This window comes from Cyphomyrmex costatus, unplaced genomic scaffold, assembly GCF_001594065.2.
Source record: "Cyphomyrmex costatus isolate MS0001 unplaced genomic scaffold, Ccosl1.0 scaffold1624, whole genome shotgun sequence".
NCBI classification, from domain to species: Eukaryota; Metazoa; Arthropoda; class Insecta; order Hymenoptera; family Formicidae; genus Cyphomyrmex; species Cyphomyrmex costatus.
The window spans coordinates 11,355-37,149 of NW_017275637.1; the positions used below are offsets into that span (position 1 = coordinate 11,355).

At 29.5% G+C, this 25,795-nt stretch overlaps 2 protein-coding genes across 4 annotated transcripts in view; one reads left to right on the forward strand and one right to left on the reverse strand.

Annotated features, from left to right (window-relative positions):
• Window positions 1-6,834, forward strand: part of LOC108771618 (cathepsin O) — a 16,869-nt gene extending 10,035 nt beyond the window's left edge. The window contains exons 1-7 of one of the 3 annotated variants that reach the window (XM_018536953.1): window positions 1,578-1,763; window positions 2,846-2,984; window positions 3,198-3,439; window positions 4,692-4,837; window positions 4,905-4,955; window positions 5,970-6,238; window positions 6,350-6,834. In XM_018536953.1, coding sequence (XP_018392455.1) covers window positions 1,578-1,763; window positions 2,846-2,984; window positions 3,198-3,439; window positions 4,692-4,837; window positions 4,905-4,955; window positions 5,970-6,238; window positions 6,350-6,387 — 1,071 coding nt within the window. In that variant the 3' untranslated portion in view covers window positions 6,388-6,834. The other 2 variants (XM_018536954.1, XM_018536955.1) reach the window with 2 other exon arrangements.
• Window positions 6,835-7,407: 573 nt separating this feature from the next.
• vermilion (Tryptophan 2,3-dioxygenase vermilion) lies at window positions 7,408-13,920 on the reverse strand. Its single transcript, XM_018536952.1, has 7 exons — window positions 13,857-13,920; window positions 13,239-13,411; window positions 11,798-11,997; window positions 9,729-10,082; window positions 9,110-9,359; window positions 8,073-8,166; window positions 7,408-7,688 (listed from the first exon to the last, which is right to left on the reverse strand). Exons 1-7 carry the CDS (start codon window positions 13,880-13,882, stop codon window positions 7,484-7,486), a joined length of 1,302 nt encoding a protein of 433 aa, XP_018392454.1. The 5' UTR covers window positions 13,883-13,920; the 3' UTR covers window positions 7,408-7,483.
• Window positions 13,921-25,795: the final 11,875 nt, after the last annotated feature.

Consider the following 25,795-nt stretch of genomic DNA (forward strand, 5'->3'; position numbering starts at 1 on the left):
TATATCTATAACATACACATAATATATATTATATATTTATAACATGTGTTGTTATCAACAGCAGACAACAGTAAATAATATGTAATTGTTCCAATAGAGAGCGCCACTGATTTGTTTCATATAATTTTAATTGTTCTGGATAGATTGTAGGGTAAACTTGACTTCAAAGTCAATTCTGAAAATTTTCAATAAAAAAACATGCATAAATACCACAAATCTAATAGATATTTAATTAAAATTTTATAATGTAGTATTTCTGTTTCTTTGTTTCTTTCATTATTTCCAAAACATTGAAAATACATGTATCTATTTAGTTTTGCATAAAAACAAAAACTTATTTTAAATTTTTCGGCTAATTATTTTGAAAACTTTCGTTGATAAAAATATTAAAAAAGATAATTTATTATCATTATTTCTTAAATCGTCATTTACTTTTAAATTCTCGATTGAAAATTGTTATAAGATAAAGTTTTCATAATTGAGTTAGTCTAATCGAAATTGATCCAGTTAGAAATTGAAGCTAGATGAATATGCTAAAAATCGATTCCATTAAAGAATTATATTATCTATTTTTTAATAGTATAATAAAATTTTTTAATACATAAAACAAAACACAATTTTGATTTATCTCTAAGTGAAATAACTTTAATTAAAAAAACTAAATTCGATTTTGTAAAAACTATAATGTTGTAAAATTAGATTTAATTAATTTTTTTACATTTTATTAGTAATAATTAGTTAATAATTATGGATATTATCAAACTCAATTGGTTGTAACGCGAAAACGGAATAGTACACAACACGTCATGCATTAAAAATTTAAAAATATGACAAATACATACAAATACATACCGCCAATTACATACTTTACAGAATACAATTACATTCAGAAACGTCATCCGGGTGCATCTAGATATCATTTTATCTTTATTTAACATTTAATGAGCAACAGAGATAAAAATGATATTTCTTAAATTCCTGAACATAACTTTGCGGTAATAAAAATTGGATTAATTCTCACTGCGTTCAAAAAAACGAGACACAAATTACACAACATTATAAAAGTCTATAACATACGTAACGTAAATTATTCATTTATTATAATTATTAGATATTAATTAATTACTATACATTACGTTTCGGAACGCACTGAGAATCCAATTCAACCGGTACGTTTCTTGGAAGTATTAAATTAAGGCAAATCTCTTCTCGATTAAAGAAATCGAAAATCGATTTCTCGTTAAATAAATCGATCTATCTTAAACTCGGAATTCGCCAAGTTCGATTTGGAATATAATCTTTTTGGGGACAAAGTATCGTTTTTTAAAGAATCTAGTTAAAATCGAACATCTCTATACTAAAGAGTTGTCCACGAGAGTATCTTGATAGATACTCGCCATTTTTAAAGATAGCATGCGGTGTCTAGATGTTTATACGACAAGTTTTAAATACTAGCCATAACGCTTGTTGTTTGACCGCTCTTCACTTATCGCGTCTGCGTCGTCTATTGCATGACAACACATACGCACATCACAAATGTGCGTTCTGCCGTCTGCGTGCGTTGTCGTGCGTGAAACATGGAGTGGCGAACAGTGGTGGTGATAGTGCTGATTGTGAGCCTCTGTTTCTTTATCGTGCCGATCAAAGTAGATTCTGATAAAACAGTGAATGACGCGGAATTGTTCGCGAATTACGTAGCCCGATATAATAAATCCTACAGAAATGATCCCGCGAAATACGAAGAGCGATTCGAACGTTTTCAGGTAAAGACTTATCTGCGAACTGTGATTGTGTGTAGGAATAGCTATCAACTTGCAATGGTTGCGCAACAGCATTGTCGTCCCTCTCAGATTTAACTCACCGTTTTTCCTGCACGTATACTCACATTGACACTTTATAGTTTAAATTATTATAAGTTTCACATTAAGGGATTTTTAATTAAATGATAATCGCTTATTAATTGTATGTATTCTAATTAATTAAACGTATAAACACAACATGTATGCACACGCGCGCACTTATATATCACTCGTATTCTCGTTGTAACACTCTCGTTGTAATGTGATGCTTTTATTTCTACTGGAGGATAGGAGAAGAGGCAAAATATACATTAAAAGAGATAATGATTTATTAGCAATATTTTTTTCAATATTTATCATTATTTGTCTTTAAATTCTAAATCGAAAAAATTGTATATAATAAGTATAATGAATGATGATTATATAATAAGATAAAGTTTTTGAAATTGTTTGAAAAAATTTGATCTCTGAATTTTGTTCAAGTACATTTTACTATTATTTACTTGAAAATTATTATAAATGTCTTAATTAATATCTTCGTTAAAGAAATATTAAAACTAAATAATTTTAAAACTAAACAAATCTATTCTTTTTTTATTTATTTTTTTAGATTCATTAGCTAAATTAAAATCAATTTTTTATAACATATTGTGTATACCTATTAATGCTAAGGAATGTCTACATTTTTTTTATGATAAAGTTTATTTAATTCTAGATTCATTATAGCTTTACTGAACACGTTCCATTGTATTTACACACTTATTAATTTTATTATTATTATTTTTGTCGATTATTTTACATTAAAATTTTCAATTATACAATATAAAACAATTATATATCTAGAATGTATACTATGTATTAAATAATTATTAATTTATCAGTTGAAAAATAAATTTACATATATGTGTACTATAAATTGAGTAATTATGTAGTAATAAAATATTAAAAAGTGACATGATAACATAAATAAAAATTAATCTTTATAAATTATTGTAAATGTGCACTTTTTTACAATAATATTAATTAGAGTACGAAATTAATTGCAGAAATCATTGCGACACATTGAAAAGCTGAATAGTTTACGATCGTCACAAGAAAGTGCATATTACGGGCTGACAGAATTCTCCGATTTATCTGAGGATGAATTCATGCAACAAGCGCTAATTTCCGACTTATCTTTACGGGGTAAGTTTAATTTTGTTTAAGAAAAATAACGATTAAATATTTAAGTTTGAAATACGCAAGAACAACCTTCATTAAAGTTCATTAAAATATTAAATACTTAAGCATACTACATTATTTACAAATTACAAGAGTTTCCCTGAGAAACGTATGGATTTGCAATGAGTATAATAATTAATATGATAATTTATTTGCTGAATACCACAATTTTGTTAGGCCAAAAACATACAACAGCGTCATATTATCATCAGCACTCTACAGGCTCAATTAATCGTATGAAAAGAATGATACCAATAACGGATATACCCTCTAAGTTCGATTGGCGAGATAAGGGGGTCGTAGGACCAGTTCTGAGCCAAGAGAATTGCGGCGCTTGCTGGGCGTTCAGCACCGTCGGGGTGGCTGAATCGGTGTATGCCATCGAAAACGGAACTTTGCATTCTTTTAGCGTGCAGGAAGTAGGTCCTTACATTTTCGACACGCTTTTCTATTTACTAAGCGGAGGAACTGTTAAGTTCGTGTCAAATACAAATTTCATGAAAGCGGTTTCACGCGTATCGAATCGTCGTTAATATAATAAATATGTTGTACACATTGATGGACACTAAAAAATAGTTAGGCTCTTATTCTATATATATAACAGCTTTCTTGACCTATCAACGCAGTTCTTACATGCTTAGGCTCATATATTTGGTATGATAAATTTTTCAAGCGTGTTAATTGATTGTAGAAGAGATTTTCGGATTTTTATATCCTATAACCAATCAATAGACTTAAAAAATTTGTCGTATTATAAAAACAGCCAAATGTAATATTAGCCTTATACATAAGTAATTAGAAAAGTTTTGAGATTTAAAGCTGTTCCTGAACGATTATATTATTCAGTTATATTATATTCTTCAGTTATATTTATAACAACAATAATATATTACAAATATATTTTATAACATTATTTCTCTTTTAGACAATTTAATGTAATGCCTAATACAATTTTTAATCGAACCATATATTCACTAATAATTTAGTTAATTATTGTTATTAATTTAATGTCTAATTTCTTTCGTTACTTAATTATTAGCGACATGCGTATCGACATTTGCGATTACATTCGACAAGTATTTGTAATGAGAATCTTAGAAGTTAACAATTAGAATTATTGAAGACAAATTTCTCAACTGATAGCACTTTCTTGATGAAACAGCTATTTTCTATATGTGATAATGAGCGAAAAAAGTATAGTTTAATTAGTTTTTCAAAAAAATAAATATATTCAAAAGTAACCATTCAAAAGTTTTACTATCCAACGTTAATTTTGATGTGAACTATGTAATTTATTTATAACGCTAAAAGAGTGAATGTCGATCCTTGTAAATTGGCTCCTTATTGAGCAGTAATACTCATAGATAAATCAATATATTTAAAAAACACTTTTGATTGTCGCAATATACTGTACAAGCCGTCAATATTACCTCCAGACCATCCAGACGATCAATAATACTCTGCAATATGAATTATTATTCAATAATATTGATCATAGGAACCGCTTAAAACGTACGAGGGTTTTTCCGAGTGAGAAACCGATGTTTAACTCTCTAAAAGAAGAAAATCGATGCTTAAAATGGACAATCTCTTGAAAATCTCAAAACTTTTTTAAACGTTTTTATTTATTAATTTGTCAGCCAATATAGTGTATCCTCCAACGTTATATAGATGATCGACTGTATGCCAGGCAATTTCGGATGCCAAGGCGGTGACATATGCAGTCTACTCTCATGGCTGTTGACTTCAAAAACAAGAATTATATCTGAGACCGATTATCCTCTCACATTACAAACCGACACGTGTAGATTGCCTAAGTAGGTTGCATACAAGAATATTTTTCTTAGCGAAACCACAAAAGTATGATGACACTTGATCTTTCAGAATTTCCACAAAGACGTTGGGAGTTAGAGTAACGGATTTCACATGCGACAGGTAGTTTTATTTTTATTCGAGCATTATTATTTATAATGTACTATTTTTACGACCGACTGCTGCCAACCGAAGGTTGGCACAAAAAGGAGGAGTATGCGTTTTTATTGTCTTATTATTTATAATATTTTATTTTTGAAACAATAAGAATGTATGTATGTACCTACAGTTTCTCTTTTGCAACGCAAAATTTAAAAAAAAATCGGCTAAATAGAAACAATAAAGAGTGTAATATTGAAATAATTTTATTATTAATTAATTAATTGTTAATTAACAAGAATAGGGGAACCGACTAACGGTCTACTAACAATAAGCCATTTACGGTCAAAGCTAGATCACTATGCTTATTATAATGTGTGAATTTTATATACCGCGTATAGTTACCAATCACGTGCCGAAAATTTTTTCAGACTTACAACGCAACACTAAACAACTACCGCAGTAATATCACTTTTTAGTTAAATTGCTAAAGCCCATCTAACAATTATTTGATGCTTCTATATAGCATCTTATTAGATCTTTAATAATATGTTGAAAGACATATATTAAAATTTTAACAATGTAAATATTAAAGTAATGATGAATCTAAAATCTGTGTTTAATTAAAAAGTGATATTACTGCGGTAGTTGTTTAGTGTTGCGTTGTAAGTCTGAAAAAATTTTCGGCACGTGATTGGTAACTACATACGCGGTATATAAAATTCACACATTATAATAAGCATAGTGATCTAGCTTTGACCGTAAATGGCTTAGTAGACCGTTAGTCGGTTTCCCTATTCTTGTTAATTTATAATTGTACGGTCGTAATAAGGATTCTAATATTTGTTTAATTAATTGTTTTTTATCATTTATTTTCTTTCGCGCGATACGAATGTAATTCTTTGTTTTGCTACGAGATTTACATCAATTTCCAAATTATGTCGGCATTAACAAAGAAGGAGAGCCTGAAGGCTTTCGGCTGGACGCCGCGCTGTCTAATGCCCCGATACTCGCGAATACTAATCGAGTTTGTTTCAGCTTTGTAGACGCGGAGACGGAACTTTTGACGTTGCTCGTTACTCATGGACCCGTAGCGGCTGCCGTGAACGCTATATCTTGGCAGAATTATTTAGGTGGCATAATACAGTATAACTGCGACGATTCGTTCAACAACCTGAATCATGCGGTGCAGATAGTGGGATATGACATAGAAGCGCGTATACCGCATTATATCATTAAAAATTCGTGGGGACCGTCTTTCGGCAATAAAGGTTACATTTATATTGCGGTTGGCAAGAATTTATGCGGTAAGACCAATGAACAAGCGGGCATGTGACATTCGCGCTAATTGAATTGAGTGCTTATTTCTCCGGGCGGATAAACAAATATGTATATAATACCTTGACGTATGTTCGCAGGTATAGCCAATCAGGTCTCCTCGCTCCAAGTTGTTTAATCAATCAAAGAATGTTAAATTACAGAGTTTACAATTACTGACCAAATAAATCGAGAAGTGCTGTGAAAATATGACTTAATAAAATACTTTATTAAGTACATTGATGTTAATTATGTTTCCCATATTGTTTGTTACATCAGAAATCCATCAATATGATTTTAAATGTGATCCAAGACGAAAAAATAATTTTTCGGGAAGTGAAATAGTGATATGTACAATTGTTAGAAACTATACACAGCCATATTTCCCCAGAGCCTGTGGATTTCTCTTGATTTTCGTCCATATTCCAATTATACAATGTAAATAATTCCATTTTCATTTGCTTCATCAATGGCGGAAATATGTGACTTGGTATCAAGAAGGTTACAATTGAAATTTAAAAAGATTTTGTATCTATCACTTTTTCTTCTTACAATAATCGATATTGTAAACACTCGAGACATTGACTTTTTCTTTTATCATTTCCTAGTATCATTCTAATCTAATTTATAATTTATGTCTAGTCTTATATATACATATGTGTGTGTGTATGTATATATGTACATATATATATATAATTATAAATATTTTATAAATTATTTTTCAAATTTCAAATTTTAGTTTTTAACTCGTAAAAAGATGAAATGCGTGAGTCCTGGAATTCTGCAAACATTTTCCTAATTTTTAAATAGTGTAATAATCTAGAATAATTTAATATTTTACAATCTTTTTTTCCACTATCTTATTCTATTCATATAAGCAATGCAGTATAATTACTGTACTACATAGTTATATTTATATTTGTTAAATTCAAGTATAATTTTTTTATACAGTTAAGAATTTTAAAATTTGTAAAATTAATAACAGAAAATTTTAATATATCTTATGGAGCCATATGTTTCTTTAAAATCATAAAAAATGTCTGAATTAATTGTAACGCTTCATTAATTTTGAGAATCACGCATACTAAATTTTCTTTATAATAGAATTTAAATGCTAAAGAGAAAGTATTTGTTTTCAAGCAATCGTCTAACTGTATTATTTAATGATATCAACGTGGCACATATAATATACACTGAGTATACATTACGTTAAAGAAGTAAAACTTATTAAAGTTTCATGAAGTTTGCTGTGTCATGGGTAAGTTAATATACGAGCTTCTTAAAGAATCCACCGTTTCATCTTGATCTTCGTCTGTGATCCAATTGTACGATGCAATTGATAACTTCGTTTTCATTTGCTTCGTCAACGGCGGGATCATGTGACGTGGTACCAAAAAAGTCGACAAGTTAAACAAATCCAAAAAGACTTTGTATCTATCACTTCGTCAAGACACATGAAACAAACAAAATTTATTATGTAGAACATTTATATTTACAAATCGGTAAAGTACGTGATAGTTGACTCAAGTCTTACGAAACGTGATATGCGTTTTTGAAGTGGCGTAATCAATAATAATTGACAATAGTTATCTAAGTATAAATAAAGATTTATGCATGTTACATTATCGATAAACAAAATTATTCTGTCGTAATGCCTTAATCATGTGATATTACAATAATACTATTTAAGCTAATGATAAAAATTCGCGATATTATTTTCGCATTGCTATTAATGTACATATCTTTTCAGTAAATAAATTATTTAATATTAATTGTAATTAATTTATTAAGCATAAATTAATATTAATTGAAGCAGATAAATACCTTAAAGTGGACTTTAAATACTGATAGCCAGAAGAACCACCAGTGCCTAATTGTTGAGATCCAATCATTCTTTGTACCATGATAACATGATTATCTAAAAATATAGAACAACACATAACGTATTCTAATGTATGATTATGATAAAATATAATATAAGATTATGATGAAACATGAATATGACTTATGATATAAGCGTATTTTCATTATACGTAGTAATGTTATCAATAATTTAAAATCTGATAATGATAACTTTATAAGTGTATACGTATACATATTTTACACATGTAATATGACTGATATAATAATTATATAATTAATCAATATAATAAGACCCGTTTGAATAAATCCTTAATTGTGTATGAGTAATGCTTTATCCGAGTCGAATACTGATTGTTGTTGTGTAGAAAATGTGAAATTTTATTAAAATTTGATAAATACATACGTTTCGATCCACAATTCGGATCCTTATCAATATTTCGTTATGAAAGTGACACTGCTATCATAATACTTCCTGATACAATGATAAATCAGTGATAATTTAATAAGGATCCGATTTGTGGATCGAAACGTATGTATTTATCAAATTTTAATAAAATTTCACATTTTCTACACAACAACCAGTGTTCGACTCGGATAAGGCATTACTCATGCACAAGGATATAATAATTATGTATTTTTGTAAGTTTTTTGAATGTTGCAAGAAAATAAAAAAAAATACTGATAGTTATGTGAATGTTGTAAAAAATAAATAAAATATTAATAAAATAAATTTTAGTAAAATATATAGTAAATAATTATTTTCTAAAAAATATGGATGTGAATTTAACATCATACGATCTATAATTTATTGTGATAATATTAACATTAGTATGATGTGATTTTAAACCCTATGATGTGTGTATAATAACACATTATTACGTGGTATAGATTAAAAACTCAGTAAAAACCTAGTGTTAAATCTATGGTATTAAATTTACATCCACATTTTTTAGAGAGCAAATACAAATAACAAGATGTTAATAAGTGTTTTCTCTTACACCTCCATTTCGTAATTAGAGAGTCGATGTCCATTAGCGCCGTGAGGATTTGATGTGGCTGGCTAAATCGTGGTTCATCTCGATATAGGGTGATCATTATTGCTCCCTGAAGAGCACTGTGCGAAAATCTGCGTTCCCCGCGCGACACGAGAGCATTGTGAAGTGATTCATTGAAGATGCTGTCGAAAACTGCTTGCCGCGAGCGCACATTAGCTAAATGATAGTCTTTAATGCATTCCTTAGATAGTTTCTGAAAAGTTGATAAATTATGAATAGTCAATTATTCTGAAATTCGAAAATAAAGAATAATCTGATTTAAAATCTGATTGTTTTGCAATTTTGTAGCTTTATGATGATCTCTTTAATGTTTAAAAAAAAAATTGAGCTTTAAATTATATAATATAATTAAGCTTTAAATTAAATTTTTTAGCAAATTTTTATTAATTTTAGAAACATTAAAAACATTAATGCTCTTATTTTTTCATTGCTTTATTAATTATTTTGAATTTTCGTAAAAAGAGTTTGTCCCCCCGAAATTGTTAAAAGAGGTACAAATATCAAATAATTTAGTATAACGCATTACGAGTTGTGCAAAATTGGTGAAGTTGAGTGTAGTTACATGTATAGCTTGTTCTTGCTCGGCCAACATCTTCTCCACCGCTCGTTTATACTTTCCCCAGAAATCGAAATCGTGTGTCTCCAGCCCAGGCGTTCTGCTTAACCAACTCTGTACCAGAGTACTGAGACTGTGCTCCTCCTCAGATCGCTTGATTGCCTCAATAGCTTCAGGATTCCTTCCAAAAATTTTTATGTAATTATATTTGACTCTGAGTTCCTGTTTTACACCCAATTTATTCTCCAACAGACGGAATTGTAGCGATTGAAAACCCGAGGCCGGGCATAATAAGTCCCTAAATGCCATAAAATCCAAAGGCGTCATTGTTTCCAAAATCGTCACTTGTTCCACCAATAGCTGCAAATCATGATTCGTTTGTAAATAAGTCTCAGAATTTTGTAACAAAAAAGAAACAGTACATCTAAATCACATTGTTAAATGTATATGATATTAAAAAAGTTTCAAAAATTATATCTTTTATATCTCTCATTTTAATTTTCGATCGTAATTATATTAATTTATTACTTCTTTTATATTTTTTAATTTTCATTAAATTCTTTATATATTTGTGATTTTATTTTATACTTCTTTCTTTATTTTTATTTATTTGAACTAATGAAAACTCTATATGAATCGAAACTGTGCTATCATCATTACATTTTAAAAGAATTTATGTTTGTTTTTACTTTTATTTGATATCTTTTGATTACTCTATTTCTTTGTTTTAATATAATATTATATTAATCTTTATTTTTATTTTTTACATTACTTATATTAATATTTATTTTAACAAGAGCAAAATAAATTTCGCTACTAAAAGACATGATTAAATAGAATCGAGGTCTTGTAACTGTGAAAGAACATCTTGAAACGTTCTCATCGATTTGTCAACGCGACTACATTCGCACTTCTATGGATGCCGGCACAAGCGAAGGGTGCGTGAGTGACATACGTTGATATTACAATGCATTGTTAGGTGCAACTGGAAACAAATGTATTATAACTGTATTTTTTAAAGAATGCGAGAATGATTTTCTTTTACACGCAGAAATTTGAACGTTATATCTCACAATCCGTGAATTTTAATGCATTCACGTACATTGCATAGATTAGGTACATTACATTTGTAGTATATCTTCTCCGAACAGTATTGTGTATATCGAAGACAAATTCGTGACAGTTAGTCGCTTCGATCGTAATTCTATTTCGAAGTACTTAATATTACGTGCTCGTGCGTATCGAGAATGCAGTATCGCGGAGAGACATTTTATCGAATCAAAATGAAGAAAAGTACGACCGCACCTTCTGCGGTATTGAAATAGAGTAACGGGTTTGTTACCTAACGTACCGTCTTCTCCGTTCTCCCTTTAATGCACGTACAAGCGCCCGTATCGCATATCGTCTAGAAATATTATCTTACTGTGCCCCCGCATGGTGCCTTATGCGGTTCCCACAGTCTTATTTATCTCGTATCGTGCCTAAATCGGGCAAAAAAAAAATCACAACGCCGCGTCGTGTACTTGATATGTCAACTGTTACGAAATATCATTGATCTAGTTTATCGTGAGGAAGCGAGCGTCAAAGAAGCTGTCAAAATTTGTTATTCTTAACGATATGTATATTAGGCCTGTTCTTTTTTTTATACTCCACTAAACTTTTACATGGATCATCTTTTATCTGCTTTTCTCTAATGAAAAAAAAAAAGTACAATAAACCGTGCAAGGAGTTCAGTTCTGAGAATGATATGGAAAAAGAACAGGCCTATTAAATATCCGATGTTTTTGAAATATATAAGAGGATAAAAGAGAAAATGTCGTGACGGTAAACAGCTTTGTCTGGCGAGACAGAAAAATTTGATTAAAGGGACACGTAACTTGTGGCGAACTAATCGGATTGTTGTAATTAAGGGCCGTTCACCTTGCATCGCCATTATTATTAAATAAGCGGATTTCTGCGAGACACTTATTTAACATGTCGCTCTAATTATATATATTATATTGTGTTAGACAAAGTTACACGAAATCACATTTCATATAAGAATCCTTTTCGAGAGAATCGATTTTATAATGTACCTTCAGGATAAGAACAATGCGATTCAACCGTTTGAGGATCTCCAGTGTTTTCGATTCGTTCAAAACTCCATTGCTCTGGTTGGCGGTCGAATAATTATTAGAGGACCCATTGGACATTTTGCAATTGTTGGATTCGGAGCTAAAAAGATTCCTAACGGAATCAAGCTCGAAAATAATTTGCTTGAACCAAAGCTCGTACGCTACAACGAATCAAAATGTAATGATATAATATAAATAATATAAACATTGCAATAAATAATTCATATAAATTAATAAAACAATTATTAACATATAAATATTAGAAATATATATGCAGCGATTGAGAAATTGATCAAAACGTATAATGTTATGAGTTTTCTTTGAAAATGCGTGAAAGAAGATATAGCAAGATATTTATTATCAACATAGATAAATGACGAATGTTATATTGATAGTAAAAGGTCGTACAATGCAACGAATTGAAATGCAAAAATAAATTGGAATAATATAAACGGTTGCAATATCAATAATTTATATAAATATATGTAGCGATTGAGAAATTGATCAAATCGTACCATTGTTATGAATTTCCTTTGAAAATCTCTGAAGGAAGATATTTATAGCAAGATCATGGATATTTGTTGTCATCACAGATAAATGACGAATGTTATATTAATAATAGGTAAAAGATCGTACGATACAACAAATTGAAATGCAACAATACAATTGGAACAATATACTATTAATATATAATTGAAAAATAGATATACAATTGGAATAATATACGATTGTAATAAACTCATATAAATCAATAAAACGATTATTAAAATATAAATATAAATCTATACAGCGATTGAGAAACTGTTTAAATTTATATAACATTGGTACCATTATTATAAATTTCCTTCGAAAATTCGTATAGGAAAATATAGTAAAATCAAGATGTATATTGTCATCACACAGATAAATGACGACAAACGTTCTATTGATAGTGAAAGGTCGTTACAATATCAATATGTCAATATCAGCATAAAATACATTACTTATTTTTTTGAATAGTTAGATAATTATTGTGTAATATATTTAGTCAATTTCAAAAGTAACTGTATAATATTAATTACATTTAACACAATTCGTGAATAACAAATTATCATTTACAAATTATTATTAAAAAATTGTAGAACAATTAAAAAATTATGTGTCATACATTTTATTTCTATTTTAGCATTTAAAATTTAATAATAAAAAAACACTTTGTCTGAGATATTATGCTATTAAAACGAAATTCCTAAAGAACGTAGTGAAAGGATAAGTGAGGATATTTGTCGCGCTTAAATAAAGATATTTTGTTGCTAAAGAATATTTTCGGTGCTTTTATTCTTGCATAGGAGAAGAAAGAAAATTTATTGCCAGATTATGTAATCGATTATATAATCGAAAGGAGAAGTTATTAGTAAAATACCTTGATGGATGATAATAAAAAGATGCTCGTCGTGAACTTCATTGCCGTATTCGGCGCTGAGAAGCCTTTGAGCGGATAAAATTTTATCTAAACGCAGATACTCGCTGTAGTGCAACGCCGGTCCTTGCGTTAACTCTCGTTGTGTCTGATCGTTCCGATTGTGATTATTTTCTCTTTAACACATACGTTCGCCGTTAATTTTTTTGTACAGTCTTATTTTAAAAAGATAAACGCGTGGTTGATTGCAGCACATACGATAATGATGCAATCGTGCTTTTATTCTGTTTTAATAAATGTGTCATAAAATATTTTCTGGTCACAATAGTTTTATTACTTATAAACAAAAAATTTCCTGAATTACGTGAAATTACTGGATTGAAATGTATTTATTGTTTGTTCTGAAATAGAGTTTATTTTAAACAATGTGCTTCAATAAAACGTTTAACTAGTTTTTTTCCTTTATAACAGAATAAAATTAAAATATTACAGAAAATCTTAGCGTAAACTTTTTTTACACTAAAATATTCGCGATAGTCTGCGACTTGTTCTACAAAAAATAACAATAAAGATATTTTTTTAACTATCTAAGAGTATTGCAATTAAAAGTATATTACTTACGGAATATTGCTCATTGGGCAAGACATTCTTCAAATATGTCTCTTTACGTTGATTTGAAAAATAGATAAAGAGACACTTAAAGATTTAACCAAATACTTTACTTTCGTTTTAGCGAATAAAATAATTGCTCGAATTATTTTTAGTAAAAATAACATAGACTACAATTCACTTGGAAGATCTGACAATACAACTTGTCTAATGTTGCCCTCGCGTATACGAGAGACTCACACGAAGCGCACGTTGTCGAAGAGGTGGATGGCGCTCGACTAACGTTCCATTCGTCGTTCAGAATTTATCTTCCGATATAATGATAGTATTGCTATCGAAAAAGTTTTTATATAGAATATTTTTTATGATAATAACACATAATTATTTCATATGATAATTATGAAGATAGATTGTTCAATAACGTTCATGTTTTTTAAAACATTGATTTATCGTAACCTTTCCTTTAAAACAATCTAAATATATTTTATTACATCATTTAAGTATAGAAATATCACATAACCAACATTTATTTCTCATTGGACGTTCCTTCGTCCCTTTCTCCGTGAATTCTCAATATAAATGATTTTATGCTTTTGTTTGATTAAATTCTATATTTTTAAAATACTTTTTACAGATAACTGTAAATTCAAACTTGTATTCAGGACATGTTTTTATCGATAAATATGCGTTTTTATTTTTAAAATTCTATCGTATGTATAAAACGTGAACTATATGCTAAATGCGCGCTAACATCATTATAAACGCATTCTGAATACAAGTCTTAGTACTTTGTTGGTGATTCCACGCATAATGTCATTATTATAATGACAAAAAATGCAATTAGACGTTGTTTGAATACAAAACTAGTAATTTTGCAGATAATTTACATATACATATATATATACATTTATATATACATTACGTATGTATGTATATATATAAAATATATATTATCGTATATGTTACAAATGTCAGAAAAATTTTTTTAACATATTTTGTTATGACTTTTTTTTTTAAGAAAAACATATATAAGATGATAACTTGAAGTATTTCTTAAAATGTAATTATTCTGATCACTTTACGATAATTTTATGTAATAGATACATAAAATATACACAAATTATATACATTCTATGTACATTAAATGTACATGTAATATAGAAAAATATTCAATGAGGAATATTCTGCAGGACATTGTTTATAGATATTCGGATAATATCGAAATAAGATAATTTTTAATATCTTATTAATATATAGTTTTCTCTAATTGGGGTTTAAATTAATAGAAAATTAATTAAAACTTATGCTAACATTATTAGAATTGAAATATAACATTATTAAAAACTGGATATGTGTTTTGAAACTATACATTCAAGCAGAGAATAACAAGTCACAATAACGTGAGAATAATATTGAGATGAATTGGAAATGTTTGGGAAATGATTTTAACGATCATTTTGGAGTCATTTTAACATGATTTTGATTTTATAATGACTTATTGTTTTGCTTCGATGTATAGTTCCAAAACATATCTAAAATTTCTATAATAAAATTTTAATTTTAATAACGTTAGTATAGGTTTCAATTAATTTTCTATTTATAAAAAGTTAATTAGTAAATATTATAGGTTTGCAAGCTTGTTGAATAAACAATAGGCAGGTAAATTTTTCAAAGTACATTAACAACCAGCCCGTATAAATTCATGCGAGATTCGATTCTTAATTTATCATAGATCAATCTTTATCGCTGCCAGTAATATTAAACTGTTATCCATAAAATGATTTATTGCAAAAGTCTACAATACTATCTACTGTGAAATTTCTTTTTAATTCTATCCTGACTCTTCTCTCGGATGGCAGATGTCGCGTCGTGTATTACATTTTCAGTTAAAAGCGGCAAGAGTATTAAAAATGAAAACAGTCCAGCAAGAAAATATACATATGTGAGAAAAGTCTCTTGATATTTCATTAAATCGTTAAATTAAACATAATAAATTATGAAATAACAATAATACTCTATCATAATAAATTAACATACATAGATCGAAGGGCTAACAAACCAATGTGTGGTTTATTCTTCAAAACGCCAGATGTATATTTCGCATTTTTTTTCTTCAAAATAATCAATCGTTTTGTTCAAAAAGTACAGGGTATGTTATTGATCCTTAATTAAAATATAACGTGTAGAGTTTGATAAGTTCTTAGTTATTTAAAACAGTAAAATTATACGCTATTTAATTCGCAGCCCATAATTGAATCAATAATGTGGCAAATGATCAGAGAATAAAATTTCAAGTCTGTATCAAAAGACGTTTCAAATGGCTCATAAACGTAACTAAATAAACGTAATAATTTTATATCATTCTTTTATTTATGATTTATAATATCATACACTGTAAAAAATAAAATGTTAATTTTAACTCAAAGACGTTGAGTGGATTTTCTGAGACATGCAAAAATGTTAAAATTAACATTTTTGTATTAATGTTAAACATTTTTGCATGTCTCAGAAAATCCACTCAACGCCTTTAAATTAAAATTAACATGATATTTTTATTTTAACAATTTAAAATAAAAATGACTGAATCCGATATCCAAATTACTTCATCACAATTTTTTTTATCAACGGAAAATAACTCAATCTTATCTAATATATTTTTAATATATTAGCTTGCGTATTAAATATATGCATACTATCATTAAACTTACTTTTTCTTTCATTTCCAGCTTGCAAATTAAAAACCAGCATAAATAGTTCTAAAAATATTATAAAATCAAGCTATTTTACATCGATAAAAATTGTGTAATGCAATTTAGACATCGGAGTTTCAAAGCAATAAAATATATAAAAATACATTTTCTAATCTCCAAACTGTTAAATTTTGTTTTACGTGCCTGTGTAATTATCAAAAAATTACTTCAAGAATGATTCAACGTTGTAATAAAATTACAAGTAGAATTACAGTCGAATGATAAATCGATGCCGGGATAAATGAAGCTTATTAATAATAATTATAACGACCGTGACACGATCCTGGATAGCAATAAAATTCGTTCATGACACTTAATCATCCACCGGACACTCAGTTTCCCGGAAGTATTGATAACTCCGCGTCACTGATTATAATTTTCCTCCCTTCTCTCAGAACATTGCTCCTTTTCATCCTTTTCGACCACGTGATCTATCGAGCTATCTGGTACACATATATGCGAATAAAGATAATTTATATTATACGATAAATTCGCGATAAAGGAAAAATATTAAGATGCTATTTAATTTTACATTTCAAACATGTGATAGACTAATCAAATAAAATAAAGGATTTTTAAAACTTTAATATTTGACAATTGCACAAAGAGATTCAAGTGTACTTGATTCGCGAAATAAAATTTGACTGAAAGAAGCAATATATGCATAGATATGCATATACTGAAGAAAACATTCTTGACAATAAATAGCATTTCCTGGAAAAATATATATTTTGCGAACAAGTTTCACGTCAGAAAAATGTTATCGTATATTTATTTCAAGATTTCGATAACCCGATCAACACATCGCGCTACATTCGCTGATCATTGCATTTAGGAATCATACTGATTTGTCAATTTATTGTTTTGCGCATGAAGATTTTAAGAATGTGAGAAAAATAATTAATTGCGATTGGTCAATTTCTTACGGCTTAAGAACTCGTTGTGAACGCCGCTTTAAGTATGGCAGTTTACTTCAAGATTTTCAATGATTCTACATGTCACTGCGTATCACTTATCCAGAGCCGGAAGTTTTATTCGATAATATCTTCAATGACGTGTACGATACTCGTTTACGTAATTGTGTACACCATCGAGAAGTGTTTTGATATACTAATTACCGGGAGTGTGCATGAAGGATATGTCCATCGGACGCGTTTACCGCTAATTTCTGATATTTCGCTTAATGATTGTGAGATTACATTCTGTATTAGCGCAAAGATTGCAAGCAATCCGACACGCGCGGATATCCAAGTAGAGAGACATGCACAATTTAATTACCGTAATAAATTTAGTTAGCTTCAGACGTATAATAATATTCGTGTACTGGTATAATTTTCTATTGATCGAAGTTCATTATGTCAATCCTAAGATATTTTCCATTTCAACTTTTCCGTAGTTAAATTTTTTTTGTTTCCGTATTGTACAGTAGTGGGCCATAATTTGCATAAATTAATACCTCGTGTATCCTGATTTTCCTGCTTAGCGCTCGTTATTACATTTTCTCTCAAGAAGAGAACGGGGAGATCCGTTCGTCATGTGTAACAAGCACGCTTCCTAACAGGCACGAAAAAAACATGACACACTTTAAATAATACCTGTACAGAAATAAAACGCCACAAATATTTGTGCGATAATTAAATGCACGAGGTATTTAAGAAATAATATAACAATTTTCGATTATATAATTATAAGCGTGCGGATAATGGCGAAATAACGTAAGATCAAATTTTGATAACAGATGCAAGAAAACTAATTTTATACAATGTGTATGAAGAAAATACATCGAAACGGAAGCACGTGATCAACATTTAATTATGTGATATAAAAATTCTTTTAGACCCAAAATAATAATTTATTCTGCAGCGTTAGTCCGTCCGATGAACATATTTAGTCAATCCTTTTTCTGTATATTGCGGCTACTCGCGCAATGTACAGAATTCTCTTAGAAAGAGAGCACGTTCTGTCGCAATCGAGTGCAACGACATAAAATAAAGATAATGCGCCGCCTGATTATTTGCTTGCAGTTTCGCTAATGTTTGAAAAGTCGAATCGCGGGATTAAATCACTCATATTCCGTTTTAAGAATTAAGAGACCGATATTCTCTCTTACATAGTCCTTATTTCAAAATCACATTAATATTGCTCTATGATTGATTTATAATACCTTAATACTGCACTTAGGACTGTCTTAAATATAAGAATCGATTACGTAATGAGTATTGACTTACGAGTCAGGGTAAAATGTGTAGGTTCTAATGGTTTTTATTTCGAGTAATAAAGTTTGCCATGAGCTGACACTGAAATATGTGCATTTGAAGGTAAAGAATTCAGAATTACCGATATTATTTTTACACGGATCTACCTAATAGATTAATAGAATATCAATTTTTGCAGCATTGCTTGAATTTCCTACATATAATTTTTGATTTTTCAAACAAAATTCTTTGTCTTTTAAAATTCTTTTTATATCCTGTTTTTTGAATGTTTCAGCAAAATTTTTTTCGCATGTCTCTCTTATTTCGTTTTTTTTTCTCACGATTACGAAAAAGCACTTTTCTCGATCGCTCATGTTACGGATTACTCACAGCTCTGCTCATTCTATAGTATTCCATCATCCACAAGTGAATAGAAATCTATCTTGAAAGAGAAAGAGAGTGGATAAATTGTGTGTGTATGTGTGAGAAGTACTGAGGGAAGCCGTTCTCCAGAACGGAAGGATAAAACGTCGCGGCGGAGTCGCGCTCGCGGTTTGCCGATTTACGCAACGCCTCTAACATTGTTCATCTCGGGGGTATCTAATTGCCTAGCGTGGAGTGTCCACTAAATTGCGGCCGGAAAAAACATTTCACAACGGATCGGATACCGTTCAAGCCGCGCTAAATACGATCACGGTCGCGATCGCGTTTTTCGCGTGCTGCGTATTTATTTCAGCTCCACAAGTGAATTTTGTCGCGATCGTATTTCCGTTCCCAATTGCACTCGTAATCGGCCAAGCGCGAACGATCGATGCTCGCTATCGTCCCTGGTCTATTGATCTATTTCACGATAAAACTCCCGATATCCCCGCAGTTAGTTTCGCAGGAAACTCTCCGTTACGGGACTTCGAGAACTTGAAGTACGATATAGCAATAACAAATATCCATAAATCTGAATATCGCAAGACATTCGGATATCTAATGCGTATCCTAGAATATTTATTGGACATCTGCATGTCTCTCTCCCTTGTCTCTTCTTCTTCCTCGTAACTCTTCGGGTCCCCGTCTGAGCGAGTGGTTGCAGTTTCTCTCGAAGATAAGAGAGATCGCAAGCTGTTGAGAGAGTAAATCGATTTGACAGATTGCTGGAAAATTTAATAAAATCACTACTTGCAAAGGAATAATACTGGCGTTGTAATATATCAGCTCTTGATGTTATCAAGCGACACGTCGCGTCGCAACAACGCGGGCTGCGACCGATCGGTGCAACATCTGACGCCATTGCGGAAGCACGTGAGAAGTCGGCTAATGAGGTATCATTCACCTCGACTATTCGTCTTATCCCTCAACTCTTGGTGACTGCATGCGTGTGAACGTTTATGGGAAAATCTGGGTGGTGCCTCGTAATATCTCGACCAAATAAATGACTTATTGTCTTGCATATAACAATCGTTGGCGAGATGCATCTCCGTGAAATACGTGCAGGTTTTCTGTTTTAATTTCTTGCATAGGAATGCAACGTAAATATAAAATTTCAGTGCTGGCTTTATAGAAACGCTACATCATTACGAAATACCGGTATTCGGTAATAACATTATGCACATAAAAATATATGGTAGGTATGTTCTTTTTAATTAAACTTCTTGCACCGTTCATTCCTCTTTTTTCTAACGTGAAAAAAAGGAAAGATAAACCATGCAAGAAGCTGGAAGGAACAAACTTAATATTACAATATTATACGAAATACATCTCGAGTTTATTTTGACATTGAAAAAAATTTCTGGTTTAAAATGAATGAAAAAAATTTTGATATTATAGGTATATATTTAATCAGAATTCTAATTATCTCAACTAGAATTGTATTGTAATATATTCAACCAGAAAAGTCTAATTTGTCCATTTTTAAACAAAATTCCAATAATGTAACCAGGCTTTTTTAAAGAGATGTTTCAATTTCCAAAAGATTGATTTTCTTGATAATAGTAAAATAATAATAGCGATTTTAAATCAACCTTTTTGCAAAAATTAATTTTTCTAACTAAAAGAAGATATTTTAAACCGATCTCTTTGTAAAGAATCGTTTTTCTTTTTTTTAACAAAGATGGCTATTTCAAAGCGATTTTTTTTGCAAAAAATCAATTTTTAACAATCGATCCAAAGATCCCAATTCTTTTTTTAGTGTGATGTGTTGTTTATATAAATCACGTAGATTAATTTACAGTTTAAACAAACTGTTATAAAATCGCAATGTAAATATACAAATAACAAAAAGACTTTATCGGTTTCAGCTGGATCTTATTGCTTAAATAATATTTCGGTGTGAATTTATATACCTATTTAGTTCTACAAAAAAAAATTGCGCGTTGAAATTATTAATTAATAATCAGTCTTTAAACGTAATCTTAAATCAAACGGGATATCACAAATTAAATTGCCAAGCAATTTAATAATATTGATGTCAATAAGTACTCTAATTAATTTAATAATACGCAGTCAATAATATAATATAATACATTTATAATATTATTATTTATAGCAGTCATTTTGTTACCATAATTCATAAAAGCAAAATTTATTTTTTATCAACTGATACATAAATAATATCCTTTGCATAACATTTTAGTTTCTGTTTGTTATATAATTATTTTCAGTAACAAATTAATATATTATAATGAGAATTATATTGGGTGTTATGTATAATACAAATAAATTAATTTAGTAGCCAATATTTTATATGAAATGGTTTTACATAAGTTAATAAAAAATTTATAAAATTATGTAGATATTTTGATAATGCAAATGAAAGATTCGCGAATAGAAACGTATGTCCTTCGTGAAATTTCTATTTTTTGACATGTTCCATTTTCTTCTAATAACCAGATTATCGTTGTCTCATCAATTATTTACAAAATTATTATTTGCCTGCAGGGTATTTTCGCATACACTTACGTAAATGTTACATCTCCTCGCGATTGCTATTGCGAAGCGACAAATGATGCCTTAATCACCCAGTAAATTATATTTGCGATGCTCCCTAACGGTATCATAATTAATGTTATGCTAATTTACACGTAAACAATTATTGATTATCATGTAATACGTGCATGAGGACGTATATATATAAATAGCTGCGCATATTTTCGTAACGTGCGTCAAAAATTCTTTTTGCTTTCAATTTCTCAATTTCCATCAAGCGAAATGTGAAAGATGTGCAGTCCGAGTTCGCTCTTGCCAAACTGGTTTCCGTCTTTTTGTCCACTTTTTTAAATATGCCAAAGTCCTATTTTTAGATGTCTCTAAAGAGCGAGATTGTATTCGTTTTATTCCTTTTTATGATTTAGCTACAGGTAGTCTGAGTTCTACTCACGCATTATGCGTCGCGACCCACTCCAATAAATTTCACAGTTCTAAAAGTAATATATAAAAACTTCATATCTCTCGGAACCTGTTATAATAGTTTGACAATTTTCGTGGAAAGGAAAAAACCTCGCGGCTATTCATCATAAAGATGATGTTCTGTTTATTGGATCTTCTTGCGTGTTAAAAAGATAAGAGATCACTTTTATTTCAAAAGTGACAATAAAAAAATTCAGTTTCTTAGAAAACGGGACAAATTATTTTTTAATTTCACAGAAAATTACTGATTAGTCAAACAAGATCGGCAGAAAAGAATATATTCTTAATATGATTAATTTTTATTCTCGTTTCACAATTCTTAAGAATCCTTTTACAATTATGACAATTTTGACAATCTTTTATGAATTAGTTAGTTCACTTTTGATGATTAATAAAGTGATGTTCATTTAATTCATTCAAGACAATAAATCGAAAATTATGTTTTTTTAGTTGTGTCATTTTTAAAGTGAGGAAGGATATGTTAAATTTATTGCGAACATTTTTAATAGTAAATTCAATTGGATTATTATTATATTATTATTGATATTAGTGTACATTAATGCACACTTTAAATATAAATTGATGTAAAAGTATAACTTTAATATAAATATGTATTAAACTTTAAATGCATAAAAATGACATTAAATGCACAATCTTTAATACATTTTATTGTGCTGTTTCGAAAGATATATATTGAGCATTTTACTATTGGAGATATTTGTATTTCATTCAAATTAGACCAGTATACAATGATTTTAATATGCACCAGTGCACATTAGTGTGCTCACTTGAATTCGCTACAAGTTTCGTAAATTTCTTTACTACGTGACGTACAAACGAAAATTTAATCATTAAAGTGTATACACTACAAACCAAAAGTTTGAAAACACTTAAAATAATTGACATTTTTGGAATTATTTATTGAAATACCTATAAAAATGTGTTTTTCACATAATCATTCTTTAGGTCTAGTAATTATTATTAAATCTAAATAATCATTATTAAAAAGCATATTATTATTTGAATAATTAATTTCAAAAATGTTAATTTTTTAAAAGTGTTTTCAAATTTTTGGCCTATAGATAATATGTAAAACAGCTTTGAGATGCACTTTAATTTTTAAGCAGAAATTTAAAAGTGAGACAGAAATACATATGTGAACTTGAAGGTAACTAATTATTAAATGTTGGATTTTTATTTCCTTATCTCCAACCAAGACCATCTACATAAAAAAATTTTAATCGTAATCATGAAGTCGTAAATAAATCGATCAATTACAATCAAAAGCATGGTTTTACGTTGTAGAATTTTCAACCATGATTGATTAATATTACTTACGATCTTATGATTACGATTGAAATTCTTTACGTGTGATAACCTTTACTTATTAATTATACTAAGAATTACGCTTTGATTTTAAAAGTCTTTCGTTTTACTCGCTTTTCTTCTGTTTTCGAAGTAATAAGGTAATGATGTAATGGAAATGTACTCTGATAACGAACATCCTATGGTAATAATATATATCACTTCTGAGGAAGCGACATAAAATAATTATTTTTGAAATTGTGAAAACAGAAAAAAAACGAGAAAGAGGAAGAGAGAGAGAGAGAGAGAGAGAGAGAGAGAGAGAGAGAGAGAGAGAGAGAGAAAAGAAAAGTATATTATATCATTGCCAGAGAAATTTAAATGATTGTATTTATCTTGCTTGTGATAACTCCGGTAAAAAATATAATACTTGCTCAAAATTGTGATTTATTTAACGGCGCGCACGTTTGTTACAAGCTACAAAATAACGTGGTATGTAAATCTTCAAACATATTATGCCACAATGAGATTTCTGTATTATGCATATCACGTATTATGCATATAATTACTGTCGTAATTAATTCAACTTTATTCCGACGATTTAATTAATTATTCATGAAAGCTCTACGCCTTAATACTGAACATTTCTATCAGACACACGGTGTAATGTTGTTTTTTCTTTTGCGAAAAGGCCTCTCAGCGTCTTTTCTACAGTTACATAAAAATATCAAATCAATAAGTCGCGTTTAAAATTCTAAATTATCATCAAGTAACCGGACAATCAACGATGGAAATCGTTATTACCATAATCTTTAGTCAATCGAAAGGTCAGTCGATCGTCAGTCCCGCCGCTGACCTTCACGATTGTTTGATAAATAGATCGTACTGTTGTTCTTGATAAACCGAATATTTTCTTCGAAGCTTGTTCGTCGCATCAATCAGGCAGGTTTATCAAACCGAATAGCAACATACTTTTAAGATCAGAGTTACTGATGCATCGAATGCTAATTTATTCGATTTATTGTGTTAGGCTATTCCAAAATTCTCAAGGAAATATTATAACAATTTTGTTAAAAGTTTAAAAATTTAAATTTGTTGATTTGAAAATGATTTTGTTGAATCATCAAAATAATTATATAGAAATGTCAAGCATAATAAGTAATGCTGTGAAACATTTTGATACTCTTTAGCAATCAGCTTGAGCGTTTTATACAATTATTTCGATGGTCGAATAAAATTATTTTCAGATTTGCATTTAATATATTTTCAGATGCTTTAGTAAAACTGTTCTTTCTGTGTTTATATAATAAAACATTTTAAGTGATGATTTTTTACACAAATTTAAGACGAAAACTTCATATGACCATAAGTCTAAAACGATTTAGTTTCAAAGATACAAGGTGTCAAAGTTGAAAAAAAGTTTGTTTTCTTTTTTGTTTAAAATATCGTCTAAATAACTCGAACAATTTTTGAAATTTTTGTAAAAAAAAATTTTCTCCAATTTTGACACCCTGTATCTTTGGAAACTAAGCTGTTTCGAATGTATGGTCAGTAAAGTTTTCGTAAAATGAGAAATCACTTTAAAATCTTTTAGAGTACTTAGTATCCATCCTGTGTATAGATTAAACGAGATAAATTGATATTGAGAATAGTGCCGTTGTGGGCACTCCATACGAGATTGGAATGTAGAATTCGCCATTTTTCTCACGAGGATTCGTTATTTCTCATATGATTCTGTGCACGTATCGAAGTACGTGTGTTCGAAAAATCATGACTTTATCTGTTCGTTTTACTCCTCCACGAAGTAACTACGTTATTATTGAGTAAATTTCCGTACGTATATCAACAAGCATAGATAAGTTTTTCTGCATTCGACAGAAATATTTCTGTATATTCATCAAGAAATAATTAATTATTATCATATTGTATACTATGCAGATTGACTATATTTTTGCAAGTTGTTAAAATAAAATATTTTTTTAGGATAAAAAATATCATTAATTTTCAACTAGATTATCAATCATATTAATGTAATCATTAAGAAGAAGATAGAGATAAAATTAATTGTACAAAGTGTATTATCAACAAGGAAATTCATTTTTCTTATTTAACTTTGTATCTTGACATTTTTTTCTGACTGTTTCCGTGCAATCTTGATCGATCGATCGATCAAACTATTCACGATCCGTTCACACGCTCGCTCGCGGGTTTGCCTACACACTTGTTTTGTATACAAGTTACACACACGCCGACAGATGAGATGGTGTGTGGCACCTCGAAGGTCCACGTGGTCGTGGATCACGGT